We start from the raw sequence: 16,270 nt of genomic DNA, 5'->3' as shown, positions 1-16,270 counted from the left end.
CATTTTCTGACATTCTATAGACAAAACAACAAAGAAAATAATTGGCAGATTAATTGATAATGAATATATTTTTTTAGTTGCAGTCTTACATTCATGTGTAACAACACAGTAAAAAACTGCCCCAAGCTGAATATTAGCTGCAAAATAGCATTGCATACACAAGCTGAGTCTCTCCTCAACCCAAATGTCTGATGTTGGAGTTTTCCCACCAGTACCTTAACAACCACCCTGGACCAAATTCTAAACGTTGGCAAATACTGTACTTCTTATTCCTTCTTATATTGTACTTATATTCCTCATCCTGTTGAGAAGAAGAAGTTATACTACTCAGTAAACTCTAATGTTTGTCTTATTATGACCCTACATATTATACTACATAAAACCGTTTCATTATACAAAATGTTATGAGACTTTTTTGTCACATAGGAAAACATATGCATATAAAGACATTGTTTTATATCCCTTGCTGCAAATGCATTTGTTATTTAGAAGAAAAGGCAATACTAACTAGGGCCTGACCTACTTGTCAATAAAAGGTGAACAAGGTGCTTAGAGGAGACAGATAAGCAGAGCTGTTAGCAAACATTGTTAACTAATCAGTTTAGTGTGTGTTTCCGTATGTAGTGAGGAAGGAGAAGTATCCAAGAAGGAGGTGTGAAACAATGGACAGTTATGTACACTCTCATTGGACTTTAAGAGTGGGAACTTTTCAATCCCATTCCCTATGGAATCAGCAAGTCAATGAAAATAATGTAAGATCTGAGTCATTCCCCCCATGAGGATGAAGTCTCCCACAGGGACACACACTAATTTCTCTGTGGCAGGACTGGTAGGACAAACTTGAGCAGCTCCATGGTGACAAGATGCATCAAAAAGGTACAAGCTTTGGATCACATGCAAGCATAAGAGAGTGGGACCTATCACCGTGTACTTAGCATCACTTTTCCCCCATAGAAACAAAAAACACTATTACTGCAGTCATTTATTAATTGCAAACACCACAGGCCTACATCAATTACAGCTCAGGAAATGTTTCACTGTCAGACCAGCTGGTCTGGGCGCAGTAGCGGCATCGAAAAAATTAAAAAGAACACAAAAGGGCTCTACCCTTTTGTGTTTTTTCCGTCACAGTTTTGTGGTGCTTTGTTTATCGAAATCCCAGCGTGGCTGGAGCACAGCGGAACACACCAAGGGGAGAGGACAAACATCCTTGACGACAACTAAGATTCAGGGTGGTTGCACCACTATTTATAACCTGCCAAGTCTGCTCTGTGACAGCAGAGGGGGATGGAGGGAAGGGGAGAGAGAGAGGGAGTAGAGAGAGAGCCAGACACACAGACAGAGGGTGGCCTGTGAATTCCAGAGCAGAGGAAAAGACCATTGTTTTGCTTTTTTTCTCCCTTGACTAGGGCCCTCTGTGATCAGCGTACTGGGTAATGAGGCAATAGAGCTAAAAACATGCCATGAATATAGCTTAAAACACAAGTTACTTGTTCTTCAGGCTTATTTTGTCTATTATTCTGCCAGTTAAGTGAAAATCTATCATACTTGTCCTGTGAGATCAATGTCATTGTCTACAGATGCAAGGCTCTGAATCTGTATTAAAGCTGGCAAATCTGATCTGCCACCCCCCACATTGTGATGATGATAAAGACAAGCTGATAGCAGGTAGCACAGTTCTGGCCATTTCTATCCTGGATAGAGCAACTGGCTTGCAAACAAACACACACACACACACACACACACACACACACACAAGATTATGTCACTGCGAGGCCCCAATGGTCACCTGATTGGGAAATATGTCAACACCACCAAAACAGCTCCAGAAACAATAACATACTGACACACACAAAATACAGCTGGGAGTTTGCTTGCTATCAAACACATCAAAAAACACAACAGCCTCTTTAATTCTAGAGCTTTTTCACAATTAGGAGGCTGCTGTCACACCTCACCTCAAACTACAATTATACCCTTCTAAACTAAAGTAAAATCATTTGAGCTTTCAAACAATAGCTGTGTGTTAAGTGTGGAGATGGGGTAAGGTAGGAAGACTCAAGGAGTTTGTGGGGGTGTGAGGCAAAAACCACTACGGTCATTTTCTCCTCTACCCGCGTCTCCATCTCTTATCAATAAACCCAGACACCAAGGGCAAGAAATCCAGCTCAGCAGATAGCAAAGAGGAGGTGGAGGATGTCTCAGTTGTACACAAACACACTCAGAGCGAGAGGAGAGATAGGAGACAGAGACTGCTAGAGCTCTGGTACAACAGCACCTCATTCAGTTTTTTTTTTAAATTCTCATATCACAACTGTAATGTAGTGTACGGTGCAGGGATGTCCCGAGCTGATCCGCAGGATCCGAACTGGGTCCAATTCAGACATTTTTCTTAATACATCAATAAAGTTACATAAGGCCTGATCCATTTAGGTTTATTTGTTTGTTTGCCTTGGGTACAGCAGCTGTCAGAAGTACCCAGTTGCTCTCCATAAAAAAAAAAAACTACAAAGCAACCCGACACATTAACGTGGGCCACACAGAATTAATAAAAAGCAGTTTCAACTAAACTAATAACATGGTGATGCACATGCAAGCTGAGCCGCTACAAAATTTACATTTTTCATGTATTGTCGATTCATTTTACAGGTTAAACATTTATACTCTGCTGCTAGAGATAACGAATCACTGCAGAGCTCCATGTTAAAGGAACCAACAACTGAAAACTAGGTTAAGCTATTTGGCTGTCATTATTTCTTTACAAGTTTTAATGTGGCCCTAAATCAAGATCAGCTGCAAATAAAACATGGGCAGGAAATCTCTGGTAGGAGCCATGTGCTATTTTATATCTGCAGCCATATGAATATTTGTTTCGAGTAATGGCCAGTGAGGACAGAACCCCTTACTCTAGCATAGTGTGTAGGCTACTGAACGCACACTTCCACACATAAAAACTGTGAACGCTGTGCCTGTCGGGGCAGTGCTCAGCCTGAGCTGCACCAGACCACATCACAGCCTTTCAACAAGAGACATGTCTAAAAGGGCAACCGTGAGAAAGAAAATACCCATTTCCACAGTACAGGTACACACGCAGAGCACTGCCATAAGGAAGACACAATGTGGATAAAAACTCAGCAGAACAAGCAGTGCCAACGTACCTCTTGTTGATGGGCTTCTCATCCTTCTCGTATGGTTTGACAAACCACTTGCCGATGCGAACAAAGCTGCGATTCATGAGGCAGCGCTCCAGCAAGTTGTGGATGGCTTTGAACAGCAGTGTGCGACATTCGTAGGAAAGGCCGTTCTCCCATAGCCCGTCATCCTCGGCTGGGAAAAAACAGGAAAGAGACAGAAAAAGGTGAGAGGGGTGAAACGCTTTAGGAGGTTTTGATAATTATTCCGAACTTGCAAGAACTCTCCAGGGCAAACAATGTCAATCTCGACAGCACAAAAACTATTTTATAACTGTAGTGCGAATAATGAATGTTGTTGCTGTTGATGGTAGAAGTATTGGCATAAAGCAGCCTTACACTTGATGGCAGATGGCATAGTCACTCGTAGGGATATTTATCACTGTTTACTAGCTTATGTATGAGAGCACCAACTGTCACATTGTTAAAAATATTTTAGCAACCAGCTTTACCTTGTTTAAGTTAAAAACTGACAATCAAGTCTGAGCAGTTTAACACTAACAATGTCACTGACTAAGCACACTCAATGAATTCAGTCGTATGGCTCACATTATGAAACACCTTGCAAATCCAGTCTGACAAACTTTCTAATAAACACAGATGTAGCTTTGAGCAGGTATGTTTCTAATCAAACACACAGGTAAGGATTTTGTGCAGTCACTTGTAGGAATAATCACTGAGGGAGAAGTGTGTCATGGCTGCTCTCTGGCAATCTGATAAGCACGACAAGTCATTTTACAAAAGGACCTGTCAGTTATCACTGGACACCTTGATGCAGAAATTGCACATTTCCTGGAATGCAAATCAGTAAGTCAAATCTAAAGTAACATCTGAAAATCATATCACCAACAGAAAATGCAAACAGCAGTGTTCTCACTGAGACTGAGAGAGACAGTAGAAACCTGCTGCTACCTGCTTTTAGGCTGCAGAGGTTTTGGTGCTTTCTGTTCCTCTGCACATTGAGTATTAATAGGGTTTTAGGAGTGTAGAGGTACACAAAGTCACAGTTCAATAGTAGCCTGGTTTTGTTTTAGGTACAGTGGTAATAACCAAGATTTTATTTCTCTTTATTTTTAAATGTTTGAGCGTGTTCATTTTTACAGTAAAAAATTTTAATCTATGCGCACATGTAGGATAATTATATTTTGGTTCAAACACTGTGAACAAACAATGCATAAATACCATGTCTTTCACTAAACTCATTATGGTAACATATCTGCTGTGATAAACACTGCTGTGAGTCATGTCCCTTCCACTGTCATTGCTGCTGTTCCAGCGAGTCGCTGCTTGAACACCATAGGGGGAAAGGACTTGTACCTTCAGCCTGTAGCTACTTCCAGAAATGAAGACAATGCTACCTGATTTTGAACGATTGCTGACTTGTCTGCCCAATGTACTACTCATTGTCAAGTGATGCTATAACTAACTGGCAAACCATGGTGCTTTCATAAGGGGGATGATCTTTCTGGTTTCTCTTTTGCGTTGTCATACAGGCTGAGATAACCTAAGCTGCACTGTTTAACTAAGAGAAAGAACGCTCTCAGGTAGAACTCGGGTGGATCTGTTCTACACCTGCAAAGAGTTAGAGTGCATTGAGCTCACAGGTCTCCAATTATTTGGTTCATATGGCACACGAAAGGAGTCACACACCAAACTGAGTGTCCTGTACCAAGCTGTTCAGGATGAATAAATGTATGTTACACCCATATCAGAGTTGCTTTCTGAATCACATTCTGCGCTGGCCTGAATGCTGGTCTAATCTCATTAACAGCCACTGCTCACATCTTACAGCACTTAAGCTCCTTTCAGTCAAGTCTCCAGCAAACATCTCCCCAAGTGTGCTGTCTCTGCCTGAGCAGCACAGACGAAATAAATACTGGGTGTAACCCACCCTTAGTGTCAGTTTGGCGTGCACCAGGGAGGCACCAGCCAACCCAGAGGCAAGTTAATCAAAAAGTATTGAATTATTAAGTGAACCCTTGGCCTGCTGTTGTAATGCGGAGGGAGGTAAAGACATTTTTAAATTTAGATGATTCCAAAGCGATCAAAATAGGAAATTACATTGATTTCCTTCCTTAAATAAGAGACACCATGGGACCGGTGCCAGCCTGGCAGTTCTGAAAAGCTGGTTTAAGAAGCTGCTGAGACCTTTTATGATTTTCCTGAGTTAAAGCAAACCACCAGCTATGTTGGATGAATGCAATTATAAACATCTGCTCAAATGTTGAAGTGTCAATTTTAATTTTTAAAAAGGGAAAAAGGATATCCCAACCCCATCAAATCCACTTTCAAATGCCACAGCTCTACGAGACACAGCAAGTTCAACTAGCCTTTAAAACATTACATCCAACCAAAGGAAAACAACCTTAGGCTAGCTGCCAAGTAAAGGCAGCTACGTGCTTAACGATTTTGAGAGCAACAAACTAATTCATCAGGTGCGCGCACACACACACACACACACACACACACGCATCTTGAGGGATAAGATCAGGAACGCAGAAAAGCAGGGCAAAGGCAGGAAAACAGCAATTTCCTATTAAAAATTAACAGCAACTGCAGAATAAAAATAAATCAACAACAGTATAAAGCCATTTTATAAAAACGTGGATGTGATACAGTATGCATGGGATCAAGAACACTTTTCACCAAGTCTGCTTTGAGTGATTTAGCAGCTGGTCGGGCCATCCTGAGAGACAAGGCAGGCAAGAGGGCAAAAAGTCAACCAGAAAAGAACGCCGGCCCACTGAGGGACTGACAGCAGATTAAGAGAAAGGACAGGAAAAAAGAAAACAAAATAGGATTCGGGCCAAACTCTAATGCTGAAGAGACAGATCAGTGTGACTGATGAATGTCTGAAAGACAGGGGAAAATGAGGAGAGCAGCAGGGCTCAAATCTATGGCAAGAGAGACATCAACCCAGCTTGCATTTCGCAGTTTAACCTGCAGTCCTCTGTGGATGACAGCTCCTCTGTAAAACTGGCAGAAACCTCCCTACACCTACTATCACATCAACCGCCATGGCAATCCCATCTGCTTTCCTCTGCCAAGACCACATCTGCCCTGTACCTCCTCCTCCTCTCTGTCGCCTGTTCCTCCTCAGTCTCTCCCTCGAGCGCCGAGCAGCTCTAAAACAGGCGTCTGGTTTACATCAAGTGTTCCTAACGACCTCATGTTCATCATGCAATGCCTGCTGCAACGCTCCACGCTACAGACCGAGACAAAAAATGTTGCAGTCGAAATCTAGCATTCGTTCCGACACTCACACGATCTGGCTATGTAACTCATTTTCAAAGCAAAACCAAACATCAGAGGGCAGGGGTGACTCTGTTTTCCAGAACAGACGGACTTGGCTTTGCCATTTTTAACAGAGGAATCCCCCTGACAGATTTCTCTGGACCCGAACTGCAACAGCAACAGGAAAATAACTGCATAATGGGTTCCGGGTTAAAAAAAAATAGAAAACACTTGTCATATGATGTTATCATATCCCTGAACAAGTTTGTTTTCCTTGTTGCACTTGTTTCCCCAGGTCCTTGACTGAACCCCATTAGCCTTTTTTGTGACAAAAGCAAGAACAGAAGCCTCAGCTCTCAACATTGTTTCCAACGCGAGTGATCGAAACATTTCCAATAACTCCAGAGTGATGTAAAGTCCAAAAGTCAAAATTTATTGCAAAAAGATAGATATTTTCCAAAATGTACAATGTTTTATCCAACAAAATATTGCTGCTTCAATCCATATTTGTTGGCTTCCAAAAATAAGATTTTCACTGCGGTCTCAGCTTGCTTCATATAAAGGAAGGCACGCACCACTATTAACGGGGCGGTCTAGCAGCAATCCAACAGCATCATAAATTACATTTATGTAACAATAACAAAAAAATCTTTGGTTCTAACACTTTTATAGCAACCATCATTTTAACCATCTTATCCTGCAATCTTATTTAGAAGTGACCAGTACAGCTTAAACTAACAATTATTTTCAGTATTAATGTATCTGACGGTTAGATTCTTGCTTACTTGTTTTGTTTATAAAATGTTAGAAAATAGTGGAAAATGTCCATGACAATTAACCAGACAATGTTTTCAAATGGCTTGTTTTATCTTACCAACAATTCAAAATACACTATTCAGTTTAATATACAAGTAATAGAGCAAAGCATCAAATTCTCACCTCCTCACAAGCAGAAACGAATGCTTGACATTTTTGACTGAAACACTTGCCAGGTGCCGTTTTAAAGTAAAGTCGATGATTGTAATGAAAACTTTAGGTACCCACGGTTGTTGTAAATTTTCTCTTACATCAGTGACCCAAAATTCCAGTTCAGTGACAGATTTGTGAGCGCACATGTGATGGGAGGGCGGGGAAATGGTGTGCGGTGGTCAGTGCAGTGCACAGGGCGAAAGATGAGTGGCCTCATTTAAACAAAGATTTATGAGCTCAGCTGATGGCTGGGACACTTTCATGTCTCTGCCTCCTGTGTAGCAGGCCCAGATGAACTGACCTTTATAAGAGCTCTTAAGAGGGTGCACAGCAGCTCTATTAAGAACATTCACATCTACCTATGGCGAGTAAAAACAGCTTTTGAAACAACTTTCTAAACATCGAGGTACAGTCCAGCATCAGTACTTTGCTTATCCCCAAAACACGCCTATGTAACACAAAATGGCACGCAAGTGTTTCTGGGGTGCATATAAACTGACGAGAAAGTTAAGGAAATATTTTTTGAGGGCCAAACCCCCGCCCAGTTTCTCGTCTGTGTATAAGCAATTAGAGCAGCAGTCGGTCATTAAACACCAAGATTAATGCCTTGTGATCGACTGTGCTCAGGGGGATTCTACCAAGCCTGGCCAGAAGGTTTTCTCCTCTCCTCCACTTCCTCCTTATCTGCAAGCAAAGAGAGAGGGAACCAGTGGTGCTCTGTAAAGTCTCCATTACTAATTAATGAATATTTCTTGAGCAGAGAGGGAAAAGAGAGATGGATAGAGAGAGAAGAGAGGGAGACTGCACCCATGGGCCAAGGCTGCATGCATGGCCGAGTCCCTGCGCTGTGCCAGTCAATGGAGATCCATCAGAGAGAGCGAGTGAGCGAGCAAGAGAGAGAGATGGAGCAGGAGGAAAAGAGGAAAGTGGAGGGTGGTTCACAGGCAGGAGATTAGCCCTGGAAAATTGATCCCCAAGCACAAAAGCCATCGGCATCCTCTATTTTTTCCTCCTAAGAGCTGGTCTGGGTTTATCTATTCATCATTCTCTGTGAACTTTAAACCATCTTTGAAAGGGGAAAAAGGAGAAAGCAGCACAAATCCTAAGCCAAGGTTAACTGTGTATCACTGACCAATTATCTTTGATACACATGTCTGTGACCACCACCACACAAAACCTGTGTGGAGTTCCAACACCGAATGTTTTCAGTCTTGTTAGGTACCAATCAAATACTATTAAAAATGTGCTATTTACTGAAACAAAATGAACAGAAAATACAGTTTCCACAGTATTAACAGGATGTTGAAATGCCATTCCAGAAAGCAATATTTCCTGTGCCAATTTTTAATTCTAAGTCTGTTTCTTAATTAGTTTTAGCCATAGCTAGGACTTGGCCCAGACTCTTCACCGTCCACTTCCAGGCTTTTGGACACCCTTTGTCCATGTTTACAGCTGAAGTGTGGAGATTTCAAAATTCTGTTTGACTTTCACAGGCTGTCCAAGTCAATAACATTTGGAAATTCTAAAGAGTGAGTGGCATTTCTCCTTTCTGAATCCTTGCCTGGGGCATCCACTGGGCTGCAGTGCATACAATAGGCCTTACATCATTGTGTGACTGAATCTGTATCACATTCATTTTTGTGTGTCATCGCTTTTGTCACTATCCAAGAGAGCAAATATGCCATAGCAATCTTTAAAATATGATTGCAAGTGCAGAGTCAGACAACCACAAGACTGATGGCTTGACATTTTTCTGTTAAGAATATGGCTCTGTAATAGACAAATATGATCCCATGCTTTCATATTGTCAAAATTTGTCAAAAGATTAACGCTTAAAATCCACAGGCAAGTTTTTCAATGCAGACAAGTGGGGTAAATCGGATACTAGTAGTGATGGGCTTCAGGCTGATGGAAATAAGCACCAGGAAAGGAGAGAAAGAGCGGCAGCATGGCAGCAGCACTAATCAAATAAAAAAATATTTATTGAATTTGATACAATTGGTGTGTAAAAAAAAAATTTATTTGAAATCTACCACAGGCAACAAATCAGCATGTGAACAACCATTAACTCAACCTGCTGAGTCATTTCAAAGGAAACTGCACAGAAGCTTAAACCAATCGCATATCTATCTATCTTTGTGTTGGCCATGCTGTTAGTAAGTAAAACAAACAATATCTTTCTATGTTTTAAGGTACATGTCTGATTTACATGTAACAGCAGAACAAATCTTTCACCTAGGTCAGGTGGCTCATCATACAGTCATTGTATAGCTGATTAAAAAAAAATCCAAGGCACTGGAAGAAAAAGAGCAGACATAAGTCCAACAGATGTTTTTTGTAATGGAATGCTGTGGACTGTTGTCAACAAACATCTGTATTCTGCCGGTAGTGCTTCAAACAGCATCTCTCACAGATTTGAGGGCAGTATAATAATTTCGAAGTTGTGAGATCTTAAGACAGCGGGGAAAAAAGTGAAACTTTCAGTCAACACAGCCCTTGCAGACTACTGAAATATGCCCTTTGGAACTGGGTATTCTGCCCTGACGGGCAAAGCAGGGTTGTTTTATTCCACTCTTGATTGAAATAGGCACCAAGGAGACTGATCAAACAAAAACAAAAAAAATCCTATCAACTTGGCAAAGTAAAAAATTCCAAGAATGACTGCATACCAGCAAAAACCAAAACATTTGTCAGATGTGGAAAACATGCTTACAAGTGCTGCTAAATAGATCTTCTCTTTCCTCAATCACTGGATGGATCTCAAACAATGTGTTCATCATCAACTGATAGAGGAGATGCATATTTTAAATGCAATCCTCCTCTTCCCTCCCTGACACCCAGTAATGAATAGATGTGAAAGCTCCAGTGACCACGGTGGAGATGGCTCGCTGATAACCTGCTCTGGACAGCGGATTACCGTCTCTCCCTTTTAACCTTGCCCTTAACAACTAATACTCACAGTCTTGGCACTCAAAGAGAGGAATATGCATGGATAGATGCTCCACATATTTACAACACCAACACTAAAATTAAATATATTCATCAAATCAGATGTTCTAAATCTAAAAATTGTGAAGGTGTTGCAGAGTGACTTCAATGTGAAGCCCACCGCTCTAGAGTCCCATGCAGCTGAGGGAACAGTGAACTAGGAAAGACCCAAGAGGGAAATATGGTGCCAGACTGCCAGCAGTGGAAGCCCCAGTGGGACTTTGTCGTAAGGGGGAAGGAGACTATGGAGGGTGGGAAAAGGGACCAGGACATACTAGTACAAACTTAAGAGAAATGGACCATGGAGCAATTACCCTCACTGACCGAGATCCATTCCTTATTTCTATGCAAAAAAAAAAGATCAGTGGATCTTTGAGGGGAGGAAAAGGCAGCCATTTATCTTTCGTTTTGGATGCTCCTGGTCAGGAGATTCAACCAGCCTCTGAGGGGAGAGGACGATGAAGAGAGCAATGCATTTGCATAAGAATGTGTGCCTATACTCAACAACTCAGGGGGGTTAATTCAGCAATGGCATTCACTTTTTGGGAATAATTTCTGTGCATGGCCAGGGGAAGATTAGAATTGGTTTCCTCGTTGTGTTAGTAGAGCAAGGTGGGTTGCGGGTTGTTCAACAGCGCAGAGAAGGGGCTTGGTGGTTACCCTTACATTCCTTCAATGGTGATTAAGTGTCAGACGTTGAAAAGATCCCTCAAGTTTTCCGCCCTTCACTACTCTCATCTCTCGCTCACTCCTTCTCCCCTCATCCCTGGAGAGGGGGGATTACTGGCACACTGGTATACAGAAATGGCACTTGCTCAAAATTAAAAGACTTTCACAGGCCGCTAATCTAATGAGGGTGGAGGGGGGTAGGGAGAATGAGCAAGTGCCATTTCAGCTTGCCGAAATGAAAGGAAAAGAGCGGATTTTCATGTTTACCTCCAACACAGTACTAAAGACTAAAAAGAAGCTGAAAATACAAAAAGGAGAAAAAAAGCATTTTAAAATTCCCAACAAATTCTAGGACCAAATGCAAAAAAACAATCCATCAAAGTGGTGGGGAAAAAAGGAGCGTGGTGGTTAAAAGGCGACAACAGTTGTGACATTCCAGTTGAGTGCACAGGTTGGGCTGGTCCTGCCGTGGTCTGCCCTGCCAACACGAGCTGGTATTTGTTGATTCACACCTCCACAGGCAGAGCACCCAGAAGAGTCCATAAACGCAACAGACTGTCAATCATCATCCTACTTCTTGGGCTACGTGCACACAAACACTCCGCCTGAGCAGTGATCTTCGGTCCTCGTGCTCAGGACCAACACATCCTTCAATGTTTTATTCTATCAGCATTTACACAACATCCCCTTATTCCCAATTAGATTGTCAGAGTGAAAACCATCAGGAATCTGGGTTTAAATTATGTTAGACATGTGTTTTCCAACACAAACTGTTCGACCATCCAGCATGCAGTTGGTGGAGTATTGAGTGTACTGGCAGATCTAAACCTTAGAGGACTCTGAGAGAGGACACAGTAGCATCCCCTCTCCACAGGTTCAATAACATGGGTGAAGCTATGTAGGCAGAGGTCCTAACATTCAACCATGCATGCCTCAGCTGTGTTTCAGGTCTCAGGACACACCGTTCTGAACACACTGATCAGCAGCTGTGGATTGGAGGTTGGGGGAAGAGAAACAAGCCCTCTGGCTGACTTCAGATCCATCTAGAGGCGCTGCTCTGCTTCATTTCACTGGCAAAGCCCCACAGCAGCTACAGGAGGGGGAAAGGCTCAAGGAGGAGGAGGAAGACATCTTCCACTAGAGAAAAAGGAAAAGCAGCTTCCAAAACAGGAAACACGGATTACACCGCCCATCTGGGAACCATTCTCACCAAGACGCAGTTGAGTCAGGGTGCAAAACACTGAGGAACATGGGGAGTGGGGAATGCGAACATTTTTTAATCAGGTGGCCAGGATGGGGTGACTGACCACATCAAGATCATTCTCAAGAGGAATAGATACCCTGTAGATGTGATGTTTTATCAAAACTTTAAGGAACATTACATCTGAAACAAGCCCTGCCAAGAGTCCTGCCAACACATGATTCATTATTTTGTTAAAATACCTGGAAGGAAGATGTGGTGCAGATTTTCTGGTCAATATTCAAATATTCATTCTAATTTCTATCTCCTGAAACGCAAGAGATATCACATTTAATTTCCCAAAACCAGTGCAAGAACATAGAACTGACTCCAACATTTTCCAAATATAGATTCTCCATACCATCCCCTCCTACTTGAAATGTAGCACACTCCATTAGAGGACCTGAGCCAGACGTTTCAGGTAATTACCAGGACCCGTTAGGCCTGAATGAGCTGCCCATCGTAGCCTTCAGCTCCCATTTTGAGTCCACTTGAGGCACAATGTGCAATAATGAAGGAGGGTCACAGACGGGCTGTGCTTGGCTCGGACTCCAAAGTTCAATCTACACGGCAGAGAGCATGAATAAAGATGGCCTTTTCCATCTTCCACCTCTAATGTTGCTGTTACAGAAGAGGGAAAAGAAGAAAGTGGGGGGTGGATGCATTTTCCTCGCTTCTGCATGGCTGCTCCGGCACGCTGTGTTTCTCACTCAAGTTATCATCAGACTGAGCTCCTATACCTTCATGCTTTCTTGTTCATCCTCTGTTGAATGGTGACATGTGACTTTAGATCACTTGTTTTACAAAAGAAAATTAAAAATAAAATAAAATGCAAGGTGATGCTTTATCTGCTGTAGGGCAGCGATCACTTATGACACCCCTGTCTAAAACACACATGCAATAATGAGACAGTGTGATGTCCAGCGTGTCCAGGGAGAGGGAGTTGCCCTGCAGGCCTTGGCACTACCTGCCTGGCTGGCTAGATTATCGGTCAGAGGAGGGTAAGAGGGAGCATTAGGGAGGTATCAGATCACACAGATTTTAACACTTCCCTGAGGCTCTCACTTACAGGGTATCTCCCCTGTGCCTACCTGACAATCAAGCAGTGAAATCTGTATCATTTTTCATTGTACAACCAATAACATAACTTGACAGAGTGATTGATGTTCAAGTGTTTCTTTTACAAAAGCTGCGAGACCTCTACGCTTTCAGCTATCTTTTACAGCCATCATTCTTTTAGCTGTATAACCTTGAATGAATCCAACAAAAGGTGCTTTGGTAGGGGAGGTGAATTTCATATTCAGTGATTATTTTTCTTACCAGAGCAGTGATTCAGAGACATTGAATAGTTGTACTCTGTTTCTTCAATCATCTAATACGCCAAAACAACTAGAAAGAATAGCTTGCCTGACTGTCTGCCTAACTCTTACGGAGCAGCAGGGTAAATTGGCTGCTCTTGACCTGTAAGAGAGCACTCTCCACTCAATCAGAGAATCCCTACAAGCACCCTGGGTGTTGTTCAGTAGCTGACCCTGACCCTGACCTCTGACCTCCATTTAGTGCCACATAAAGAGGATGTACCAGCACAGCATAATGAAACATACATTACTTTTTTCCAAACGACATGACCATATGTGTATGTCAAGGGGGCCTCACCTGCAAGCTCGTGGTGGATGAGATCGGCAAAGTTGGGGTCATCCCCCCACCAGAAGAGCCAAAGTTCCCTCCGGCCCTGCCGCTGACTGCGCCGCCACACGCTTAGCACATCTGCCTTGAGGCAGCGGCTGAAGCTGCATAGGATGGGGTCCTCCTCTGTCACTGGGAAGAGGATGGGTGCAGAGGTGGGACCCTGCCACACAAACCTCTTCCATTTGATCCCTGTCAAGTCAGCCTGCAAGACAAGGGGGGAGGGGGAGGGTTGTTAGTGTGCAGAGTCGCTGCTTCAGGATCCACTCAGCACCTTGGGGTAAACATGTGCTGAGCAGAGTGTAAAGAGTAGGTATTAATCCTCTTTTATGGGGCAGTTCACCCACCAACTACTTCTGACAACAAGACATCCAGGCTATTAAAAAGCAAGAAACTATTGAAACAAGAAAAAAAAAAAGAACGAACAAACAAAAATGGAGGGAAAGATTGAAAGACACACAGTAGATAAGAACATAGAGCACCATTGTATGTTAATTCAAAAGAGAATTGCCCTATAAAATTGGGACATTTGTTTGTTTCTGCAAAGAACGCTGTACTTGTGCTTCAGGTGCTTTCAATATCACCATGAACAACATGTTCGAAATACAAATCGGAAAAAAACTAATGCTGGTAAATGTGGTCTCACCACCTTAATCCTCATTATTGGTGAGTGCTGGGGGGGTGCTTTGCCTTTCTATAAACGCTTTCTGGCTTTTATAGAGAGAACAAAACACACAGGAAAAAGCCTCATAGGCAGTAAATCACTGGCAGGGTTATTAAGTGTTAAAGCAGGAACATTACGCTCCACTGCTAGCTAGCACTGCTGCTTATCACCCAAGCACCGACAGACTAGCCATGTCTACCTAAACACATGCACACATACGGACACTAACTACCAACAAATACACACACACGATGCTTTAGGCGTAATCCCCATTTCTGCTGGCAATCTTGGTCCTCCATCTATCCTTGTAGACATTTCAAGTAATCTGTGCGAACATGCGCTGTTCATTTCCATGCCGTTTAGTCCTATTCCGTTCAGGCTGAGTTGGCAAGCTGTCCCTCTGTATATTCAACCAATTAATCCATTACAATTCAGAGGATATCTTAACTCAAGTGCAGAGGCGCTGAGCCTGAACAAGTGATTACCCGTGGTTGTGGCGAAGCGGTGGTCTTTCGCCTGGCTAGGGATAAGCTGGGAGATTTGTGCTGTTAGTTGTGGTAGCGGTGGGGGTGGGTTGGGGACTGTCAAAACAGAGCATTGTGTGGCGTCAGCTGGAGCAGAGCTGGATCACAAGAAGTTAGTAAACCATAAGAAGCAGTGAGCGCGCGCACACACACACACACACACACACAAATAATTAATAAATCTGAGGTTAAAAATAGACTATATTTATGACTTCTGTGTATGTTCAAGTCATCGCAGCAGTATACAGCCTAGATTGTTATTATTAAGTATACATTGCATGCACCATAAATAAACAAAGCATGCGTTTAATCTGTTCTCCACCACTAACTCGAGGGAAAAGGTGGCTGGCAAGCATACTAAGGCTCAAGGTTGCATTGTAGTGTCGCAACGTAACACAGCAGTTATCAGGATGTATGATCTAAAACATCATGATGTCTGATCAACAATCTGGCTCTCAAGGAATTCAAAAGCTGCCACACACGCGCTGAGGACAAGCTCCGAGGTGCAAACAGCAGAGCTCGGTCTGTGTGTAACGACAGAGCTGCAGCAGTTAGGCCGCTCCTTCCTGCTGGAGTGTGTGAAGCACCACGGTACACCTGCGTCTTGCTCGGAAACATCTGTGCACACAATGCAAAGAGAGGGTGGGGACAACAGTTAACTGTGAAACCAGACCATGAGCAGTACAGACAGGCAATTAGCAAGTGAACATCCCCATCACTTTACTGACCATGGCCAGTCCCCAGTGGCATTGTGTGTTTCTCCATAGAAAAGGTTTTTGTTCATAAGTGCCCTACAGATTTTATTACGTGCCTCTCCCCCTCAGAGATATTGGTTTCACACTTTTAGATGTGATTATGCACACAGACAGCCGGGAATCAAGCTTGTGACATTGCACTGATACCTTGGTTTGCATTACATGACTCTTATTCAAATAAGTGTTTCGGTAACTCTTGCCCTTTTGTAACCAACTCTACACTCAGTGGTATGTACACGTGTATATATAGATAGATAGATATAAATAACCCTAACCCTACTATCCACATTTTCTTCATTTTTCTGAAATGTACTTTATAAATTCACTTCATGTTTTCTTTTTCTTTTTTT

The 16,270-nt window shown here is 42.7% G+C and overlaps 1 protein-coding gene across 1 annotated transcript in view; it reads right to left on the bottom strand.

Moving 5' to 3' along the window:
- med13a (mediator complex subunit 13a) overlaps positions 1–16,270 on the bottom strand; it is a gene marked incomplete at its 3' end in the record, with an annotated part of 65,583 nt that overhangs the window by 42,974 nt on the left and 6,339 nt on the right. The window contains 2 exon segments of the mRNA XM_035666925.1: positions 3,159–3,327; positions 13,948–14,182. Coding sequence (XP_035522818.1) covers positions 3,159–3,327; positions 13,948–14,182 — 404 coding nt within the window.

The sequence above is a fragment of the Morone saxatilis genome, unplaced genomic scaffold (assembly GCF_004916995.1).
Source record: "Morone saxatilis isolate NCDOM2014 unplaced genomic scaffold, NCSU_SB_2.0 Contig20, whole genome shotgun sequence".
Taxonomy (NCBI): Eukaryota; Metazoa; Chordata; class Actinopteri; family Moronidae; genus Morone; species Morone saxatilis.
This window is presented reverse-complemented; position numbering and strand designations above follow the sequence as displayed.